The sequence below is a fragment of the Anopheles ziemanni genome, chromosome 2, assembly GCF_943734765.1.
Source record: "Anopheles ziemanni chromosome 2, idAnoZiCoDA_A2_x.2, whole genome shotgun sequence".
Classification (NCBI taxonomy): domain Eukaryota; kingdom Metazoa; phylum Arthropoda; class Insecta; order Diptera; family Culicidae; genus Anopheles; species Anopheles ziemanni.
Window position 1 is genome coordinate 88,971,091 of NC_080705.1, and position 9,781 is coordinate 88,980,871.

At 48.4% G+C, this 9,781-nt stretch overlaps 1 protein-coding gene and 1 non-coding gene across 2 annotated transcripts; one reads left to right on the top strand and one right to left on the bottom strand.

Moving 5' to 3' along the window:
• Positions 1 to 390: 390 nt before the first annotated feature.
• Positions 391 to 463, bottom strand: Trnav-uac (transfer RNA valine (anticodon UAC)). Its single transcript has one exon. It is a non-coding gene; the product is annotated as a tRNA-Val (tRNA).
• Positions 464 to 6,287: 5,824 nt separating this feature from the next.
• On the top strand, positions 6,288 to 8,237 carry LOC131294691 (mucin-2-like). Its single transcript, XM_058322735.1, has 2 exons — positions 6,288 to 6,317; positions 6,387 to 8,237. The coding sequence occupies exons 1-2, from the start codon at positions 6,288 to 6,290 to the stop codon at positions 8,235 to 8,237; spliced, it is 1,881 nt and encodes a 626-aa protein (XP_058178718.1).
• The last annotated feature ends 1,544 nt before the right edge of the window (positions 8,238 to 9,781 follow it).

Here is a 9,781-nt window from a genome sequence, read left to right on the forward strand (position 1 = left end):
AAATATAAACAAGAAAAACGCCTTGAGTTTGGCCAACACTAATTAATCCTCCATATACGGAAGTATTTTGCCAAGCGGCGGAAATGCTGACAGCTGGGTTTAAAAAAATATAAACGCGATACCACCAACACCAGAACCTGCCAAAATGGGGCGTATGCTCGCAGTACAGTATAAAAGGAAGCAATTAGTAGCATCTTTTTAATTTTACGTTTAGTATCCAGACAGCGAAGCAGGATGTACTAATTTGTCGTCCGTTGATAAAGAAACGTTAACATTATTTAGCCAACGTTGATAAAGAACAACACTACAGTAAATATTTTACACCTTATTAGTAAATCAACTATTAGTCAGTCTCAGTGTTTGCAAAAAAGAATATAAAATATATTTTCCTGGTTCCATCCAGGATCGAACTGGAGACCTTCTGCGTGTAAAGCAGACGTGATAACCGCTACACTATGGAACCGCCATATCAAACAAATGTCCAATTGGCTGCTGGGTATGGCGCAACATCGTGTTCGAAGCCACTAGCGCTTCCATGTAGTTGAAGAAGGTAATTTTCAAAAATCAATAATAAATTCAAATAGTGACAAATAAGAATTGGGTCCAAATAGTTTAGAGTCAGCAAACAATGCTTAGTGAATAGAAACAACGAGGAGCTATTATTTCTGCTAAGAGAAAGTTCAAAATTACATGTTTCGCTGCAATGAATAAAAGTTTAGAAATAGTATGTTGTTGATTTATCAACTCAAATCATTGATACTTAAACAAAAAGTAGAAAGAGATCCCTTGCAACATATTTCTTTATGGAGACAACCCAAGTAACATTTCCAAGACCTAATAGACTTTTACAAGTTTTATCAATGTTTTAACATGGGTGTACCAAGTCCAATTGGTTTTATAGAGGTTTCTCAGCAGGCAAAATAGTTTTAATAATTTTCACATCCTTAAAACCTTTTGAGGATAGCTATAAAACCGCTCATTAAGTCTAAAATCTTAGTAGACTTGAAGAGTCTGTAAATACGCTGTTAAGTCCTTCTTAAAACCTTCTCTTAAAACCAATCAGTGATTTTTGGTCTAGAAAAGGTTTTAAGGGATGGATTTGACAACGTTCTGTAGAGTGGGCCCTCTTACACTTAAAACGGGTTTATGAAGGTTTTATCACAGCCTTTAAGATATTTTACTCTTAAAATGAGACTTGATGATGAGCATGAACAACATCGTTAGAACCATGATAAAACTTAAAATGTTACTTGGGAATCCACGTGAAGCACGTAATCAAGGAATAGGCGGATTGAGATAGAATTGCGAAAATAGATGCCTATACTGTCTAATTTGCTGGAGCATTAAACGATGTTTAGGTCACAATAATAATAATAATGCATATGCTTTAGGATGCTGTAGAACCAGTCTGTTTGGATTGTACCTACTTGCGCTCGGACTCAGTTCATGGAGCGCTACTCTCAACTCGGTCGTATCTTTGACCGGACCAACGCATGAATGGAAAGAGCCGCCTTCAGCCTAAGCATGAATATGTTTTTGCCCATAAATCTCTTCCCGCAATCGTGCAGATGTTGCAGAAGTAGCTACACATAGTTGTAGGCAGTTGGGGTGCAGCTATTGTTGTATTCCCTTATCACCCATGGGGCGCCATTTTTCCCTTGCGGAGTCGAGAATGCGGGAAATATTTACTTACGTCGTGCCGCTATCGGTCGTCCCGAGCGAATGCTTCCCGATACCGCTCCAAGGCAAATGTTAAAGTTTGACATTTCGAGTCGTCGTTCCCGCTTTCGGGACGATACGATGATTTGTGTGGCGTTCGGTGTCGCTTTTACGGTGGCGCCACGTCCAGGAGTGGCCACCAAACCGCTGTCTTGTGTGTGTGTGTTCCGCGAGAAAAGAATGGACAAAAGGCTGACCCCCAGCCTATAGTCTATTGAGTGACAAATTGGTTATCTCATAGGGTATTTTTATTTCTCAAAGATGGCAATCATATAACATCGCCGATATTTGGCGAGCCGAGCCGGTATAACGCAGAGTGATCGATATAGGATCTAATGGGAGTTTCGGAGACGCATGTCAGGTTCGTATGCAAGTGAGTGCATTCCCCCACTTGCCCCATGCGCAGTGGTAGAAGGCATGAAGATGAGCAAACCTGATATGGCTTGACCGAAGATTCCAGCTTCGCGCGGCGCGTGTCTTCAGTTTCTCACTGCTCCGTGGTTCACTCTCACGCTGGTTGCTGCTGCCGCATCACGGTATGCTCCCTACCTACTACCATAGTAGATGGGCTGCGGATTCGTTCGCTCGACTTCGGTTGCAGAACGGCCCACCGAGGGGGTGATCTTCCATCATTTTTTCGGCTTGGAGAGGATATACGGCAACATCACACGGCGAACGCTATGCTTCTATTGTGGGCGAGTTGGCGGCAGTGGGGAGGATGAGGCAAGGAGGTACACACGGGAGGGGGTGGAGGGGGAGGGAGGCTAGTCGTTTCGTTTTCGCAGACCGTCCCAACCGCGAAAGCTCTTATAAAGGTAGTCGATGGATGAGTCCTGCGCTTCATTCGTGCTCTCCCGCCGCTCGAGCGTGCATCAGTTTCAGCCGATCATAAGGAGGCTTCAACTCCTGCGTATCGATCCTGTCACCGTGTGTAGGTCTACTGCCATAATCATTGGTTGTTCAGTTAGTTCTCGAATATATGTTTGTTCTGTTTTCAATTTCCTTCCCGATTCAGCCAAGGGTTCATAGTGATCGTGATCGTCAAAAAGAAGTCTTGTTCGTACCGCAGTATGGTGAACATTGCTCGTGAATTGTGAATCGGATAATCGTCGGTTTTTCTTCCCGGACACCTAGTGAAAGGGGTACGGTGTGGGCAAGTGATTGAAGGTTTACTTAACCTGCGGAAGTTCCAAACGTCGGCAGTAGCAGCAGCAGTACCAGTAAAAACACCAGTGGTAATTGTTCGTCCAACGGCACACGACGTGATAAAACATGGTGAGTGGTTTCGAAATTCCCAATCTCCAGAGCTCCAGAGCTTGCACTAGCTTGGGTTTCCGTGTTCGAAGACTCCGAACTTCCAGCAGAAGAAGTTCAGCCATCCAGAAGGTTAGAGGTTAGCAGATGTAAAGTGATACGGAAGCAGAAGACTAAGGGCCACCTTTGGTCTCCCCTGTTCGTTGTGGTAGTTGTAGAAAGTACAAGATTGGCGATCGAAATTGTAAAGCGGTACATCGTTTGGCCGATCGGGACCTTTTCTGCATATCCCCGAAAAGATCGTTCCGATTCCGGCGAAAGTGCAAACGACTAGGTTAGCATAAGAAACCCAACATCTGGTAGCCCGATCTTTGCGCATTGCTTCTCCCTTCTACCATTATGCAATGGCGTTGGGGTGCTGCGAATGGGGCTCGCTTTCTTTGTGCCAAACGGTTCCGAAATGGATGGTGGCCCCGGGTTAAGGCTTCAGAGGAGCGCCGAACGCCTTTAGGACAATTGTTCTATTCGATGCGATGCGGAGTCCGCTGATCGCGTACCGTTGGAACGTGGATGAAATCGATCTCGATTCGGGTGTTTTGGGGTGATCAATGGCCGTGGAGGGAAAAAATATTACCACGCCCGACCGATGATGATATTTATGGTGTAGAGACACATATTTTTCTCTCTCCCTGGAAATACGCTGTACACCGCGCCGTAATGATGATTATGTGACGTGACGTCTGACCCGTTTCGGGGGCGGGCGCAGAAGTAACCCGAAGGTGCGCTTCGAGATTGGGCCACGATTGCAGCAGACTCGTCGTCGTCGTCGTCGTCGCCGCCATTTCAAAGCGCCGGTGAAAGGGAAAACTCATCCCAGTCGGGCTCCCCCCATTTTCGCCCGATGGGATCGGACGCTCCGGGCGAATCTAATGTGCGTGAATGACCGTTTTTGGTTCGGATGCTGACCGGGAAACAAATTTTCCCATTAGATCACAGATCAGCTCGGCGAAGGGGAAAGGTTTGCGTTGCGGTTTGCGGCCATCTTCTTCTCCCGACGCACGCTCCCGTCTGAAGCTTTCCCTTCTGCACATCGTGTCTCTCGTGGGGGGAATCGGTGCGTTACTGGATGCATTTGTTGAAGTTCGTTTTGGTTTCGCTTCTGCGCGTCATCCGGCACGATGGTGTGATTTTGTGGTTTAGAAATGCATTTCATTTTCGGGGCAACCTCCGAACCCACAAACGACGGTATGCAGCCAGTGAGAGGTGCGGACGAAATCAAAGTTCCATCACCTTTTGTGATCGTTCTGCCCGTATAAATGCTCTCTTGTGTGGGTTTTATGAAAGGCAGTTACATAAACAATAGTTTGATGCATTCCCGAGCAACAATTTGACGGAGTGTTAATCTATTCGCTACAGCTGTACAAATTTCCATTACGCTCTAAAACGTCACAAATGTCAACGATGTGGATTTGGATAAATTAATGACGATGCTAATTGCTTTTGTTAATTGGGAACGGCAGCATGAGGCTCGGGTTGGAAAATTGGCCAAAATTGAGACCGCAATTTGGTCAATCCGATCTTCAGACAAGCAGCAGAAAATGATGCACAGCGCACTAATGGGCCACCATTTTTGTTTAATGCTCCAAACGGTGGTAATAACCGTTTTACAACTCAATCACAATTTATCATCTTACCCGTACCATCCTCTCGCTCTTGTTGTTTGACCAAGGCCAAATTTGCACCTTTCGTAATGTCCCGGTCCCGGACTGGCGCTCGCGTGGAATGTTATCGAGAAGGTGGGAGTATGCCGCTGGCGTCACCCGTTCATCACCCGGCGTAACGATTTAATTCATTCCGGTGCCAGAATCGATGCCGAAAAGTTGCTTTTTACGAAACCGAGCCCCGCACACAACAGATGGTAACCCAAAAATTTGGAAGACTGCAATCGCTCTTGGCTTGTGGTTGTTCTCGTTGTCGAGTTGCTCTTTTTTTTTTGGTGTACCTCGGATTAACGGATGAGTTGTTTTTGACTCTAGCTTTTTGGGGGTTTGTTTTGCAAGTTGGTAAAGGTCAACTGATTGGCAAAGATGCAGATGATGGAGCGTGCTGGACCGGGACGAGCGAGATAAGCGGATAATCCCACGATGTTCATGTCCACAGGAGCGGATCTGCCTTCGACGGGAAGTTCTTTGATGCCTAGCGGCTAATTGTGATGAAGATCGATTTGCGATTTCCTCTCCCGATAGGGCAAATAGCCCGAGTACCGATTGGAATCGGTTGGCAAAACCGGCACCTAACAGGACACTTAACAAGATGGCCCGGATTCAAATATCCGGTAGGGGAGGAGTGCATTATGCTGCGGCTCGGTGGATTACACAACATTGGAGGGCGGGTGGGATGGGTGTTCGCGAGCGGCCCGCGGGATGGTCATCATGTTGATGAGTTTAATCGTAACCGTTTTAGAAACCTACTTTCCACGCCGATCACGAATGGAGGATGAGGACGCAGTGGGAAGCTGTTTTGGCGAGCTTTTACTTTCGCACAGCAGCCACATCGGTGATGATCGGTCCGGGTGATATTGATTCGAGACGACCGTGCGAGTCAGTCAGTCAGTCAGTATGTCAGTCAGTCAGTTAGTTAGTTAATCGATTGGCATCTTCCTTCGGGTAGGCTTAAGAAGGTGGGCTGTTCACATATACCTTGTGCTCCTCTTGTTACGAACTCCCTACTTCATCGGCCTTTGGAGACAATCTTTCAAACGGTCGTGTCAACGTACTGCCACTGTGCTGTCGTCTCTAGTATCTCTCTGAATCTTTGCGGAATAACTTTAACCTACGTGTTCCCCTCGTAAGTTCGGCGAAAGTTCATCCATTCGGGATACCACCAATGTAAACTGAAACTGGATAGTATAATATGGAGAAAAAACAATGAGTGAAGAAGATTCCCAAAGCCGCAGCAACACTCCAGGAAGGTGCCAGCGCCGATCGTTTCGATATGTTTGTTGTCTTTTGCATAATTTGTTAAAACTCGAACTCCCGGTGGTCGGCCGTTGATGGTGTCGTCTTCGGGAACCGGCGCCATTCGGTGAGTTTGAAGGATTGAAGATGACACGTTAATTGCGGTGAAAGGCATCTTCGCCTCGAAACAGGCCGGTTTGACCGCGCATCTTCTGCTTTTATTGGCGAAGATGCAATCTATGCTTACCGAAGAGGCACCGCTTCTGGATGCAGGTTCACGGAGAGCGAAAGTGGGTGAGTGTGTTGCGAATTTCGATTTTTCGCTACTATGGCTACTAAAGTGTCCACCATAGGTCAATGGTGTGCTTAGGCACGCATGGGAACAGTGTATGTTACGTCGTCCCTGAACCATATACCCTGTATAAGTTGACAGTTATTCTTTTTTACCTCTTGCAGATGTGGAAGCTTCTCATAATGGTAACGTGTCTGGCGGGCAGTGGCCTTGCCCGTCCGGACGTCTCGCACCTGCTGAAGAAGACGAGCGGTGACAAGCAGAAACGGCAGAACTTCATCAGCGCCTCCGCTAGCCTCGATGGGAACGGAGTGCTGTTGACCGAAATTAAGTCCGGTGACGCGGCAAACGTGGAGTCCTTGATACCGCAGATTACACTGCTGCCGCTGGAAGAGAACCAACCGTCACCGTTCCGGCGACTGGAGGATCGGTCGGGGTATGACTATCAGAAGCCCGACTTTCCGCTCGATGTCCATCCGGACTCGAACCTAGTCAGCCCCGTGTCCACGCAGGCACCGGAGTATCTTCCTCCGGAAGGAGGCGAGGAGTCATCGAATGTTGATAAAGTGGTACCACCGGGTGTTTCTTCGACAACGACAACCACAACACCCACTACTAGGACTCCAACGACTACGACGACGACGACAACGACGACAACGACGACGACCACTCCGGCTCCATCGACGTACGGCGTTTCCACCACTCAGCAAGAGTTCGACGACAGCGACGGGTACGGCTATAAGAAGCCGGAGGTAATGCTTCCGCTTAACATCAACGAAGTGATCGGTGAAGCAAGCGACATTAATCAACTTGCGACGACCACGGAACCAACGACGACCACAACGCCAAAGGCGTCCCTTGAGTATCTACCGCCAAAGCCACGACCGGAGTTGGTGGTTCCCAAGCAACCGAGTACCACCACGGGTCAACCACAGACTGAACCATCCACTTACCCGTCGAGCGTTAGCTCCACGACCCAGTACCAGCTGCCAACGGAACCACAAGCCTACCCGAAGCAACCAGAAGTATCGATCTATCCGGACGCCTCGGGATCGGTGTCGACCGTTGTGACGCAACAGACTTCCACCGAGTTGCCTTCCACGTCCGCACCGGAGTATCTACCTCCGGACGACAATGGGTTCCAGATTATCGTTAGAATTGACTCGGAGGGCAATGAGACGAGCACAACGACCGTAAGCAGTGCCAGTAGTACTACTACTTTCGTTCAATCCACGGAGCAAGCCACGACGCTGCTGCCAGCACTACCTGAAGCGGACAGTTTGGTGCAACAGGAGTTCGAGCAACAGCCATCCAGCACCCAGCAGGACGAACAGACAACAACCACGACGAACGCTTTCGTGAGCAGCACCACGCTTCTGACTGGAGAGTCGACGGGGACTCCCATCGATGAAACTTCCTCCATGATATCGCTGATCAACCAGCTTCAGGAGATGAACCAGATAGCGCCGCAGGCTGATTTCGTTCCGGAAGTACGACTTGCCGACGACGATGTTACAACGGTTACCTCTAGTGCGGCCCCATCCACTACCACAACGTTCTCGTCCACGTTTACTACCGCCGCCGTGACTTCACCGGCGACCGAGGAACCAACGGAGCGCAGTGCAACAGAAGCACCCACCACGGAAGCCCCACTGTCACTGGAGTCTAGACTCGGTTCCGAAGAGACGACAGATTTTTCCCTTCTAGATCTACTTTCCCCAACGACTACGTCCACGGTTGCTCCTGAACTCGTTGTCGTCCAGAATGACACGATCACGACGTACCATCCAACGTCCACGGGACAGACGGTGGACCAGACGACAGCCACAACCGCTGCCGCCGTCGAGTCGAGTGCGGACGAGTCGGAGATTCAGTCGAGGATAGCAGATCCCAACGATGGCTACAACTACGAGGCCCCGGAGAACGGTCTCGCGGTGCCATCTGCCGTCGCACCTTCCCATACGCTCGAGGCGGACGGGTATCACTACAAAGTTCCCTCGGTGCCGTTCCCTTAGCTCGAGATGCAGGGAAGCTCCGCAAGGTGAGAGCTTTCTCGATGGAAGAGACGCATTTTTCGAGGCAGGAGTTAAGCGAAGAAACTTCGATCCATCCATTTTTGATGTAAACAAAAAGTAGCTCTAAGTACTTGTCACCTATAACCACGACGCCATAGTGTCGCCACCCCTCATCATCGCAAACGAGCTGGATTTTCGGCCACATTGCCATTGTCTCACAGAATGTGTCACATTTTTTTTTCCCCACCATTTGAAACATTTCGACCCCATTCCATTTTCCAGATAGGTTCCCCCGGCCCCCCGTCTCAGCTGCCTGTATGGCTATTTATTGCAGTGTATAGGGTAATAAAAACAAATTCTTCAATGAATATTAATACACTTTGACGTTGTGCGCAGTATTCAAATGGTACCGAAAACGAACGAACCCTTTCACCTTTTGCTCAACTTTAAAAACATTCTGGTACTGCGACACATTTCTTGGATGCCGTTAACTTCTATCAGCCTTGCGTACCATTCGGTAACACCTAAGCGTTAGTGGACCTATTTAGAAAAATTGTTGATTACCCTTTTATTATGCTCAAATTTTCCAAATGCCTATGGCATAGCTTTCGTGTTTGGCTACATTTTGTTTTTTTCCCGAATCGTGCGATTTTCTCTTGGTTCTTCCAAGCAATGGCGGTGTTGTAACCCGTTAAGTGAACGCTTTGAAGTTTAAGTAAATATTGATTGTAAACACCGTTTCAATTTCACTCAGATCAAGGTTCGACGAGCACCATTGTGTTCCGACGCAATCCGAACTGAAGATAGTCAAATCTGCGTTCGGTTGTAAATGTGGCGCTTGTTAGCATCAAGCAGTATTTGCAACGTTCCCGTGGTCGTTTAATGATTTATCATCATTTGTGCGACCCAAATGACCCAGTTCCGATTGCCCGCGCGTTGATCCAATGGGGCATAGTTCGGTCAGTTTGGACCGAACTTACACTATTCCTGCAACCTCCAACAGCCTTCACCGAGTTCATTGGGGGAACCCCAAGCCTCTCGAGCAGGCAGCCAGCACAAACATTGCGACGCACCGCGCGGAGCCCTTATCAAAACATGCTTCTTCCAAATGTTTAGCGCCTATTCATTCGCCGAGCCATTCGGACGCAAAGTAGCGAACCGAGCGATCGCGATCGCGCAACACTTTGATCCCGCACCGCTGACGGCTAGAGCGTGGCAATCGGTTTTTGGGAAGCATAACAACTCGGGCGGTGCACCCAATCGTCCAATTAAGTCTAAACAGCGCTGCCTCTCGCCAAGTACTTTTTTCCGTAGCGAACGAATTCAAACTTTTTGGGTAAAACCTTCAACCAAGTACCATCCATCCATCCATCCATCCATCCATCCACGTCGGCCCAGGCCGCGCTAGCCACAAAGCAACATAAACTGGGGATGCATTGGACGAGCGTTCACGAAAAACCACGAAAAACTGATTCGTTTTTTCCCTCTGCACATCATCTACCGCCCTCTGCTCGGGGGGTTTTTCTATGCTCCAACATTCCTAG

Bases quoted from the DNA above. Each gene is read 5' to 3' on its own strand.
- LOC131294691 (XM_058322735.1), top strand. From the start codon at position 6,288: ATGGTGTGCTTAGGCACGCATGGGAACAGT. The intron at 6,318-6,386 runs GTATGTTACGTC...TACCTCTTGCAG, and splicing joins TAGGCACGCATGGGAACAGT to ATGTGGAAGCTTCTCATAAT.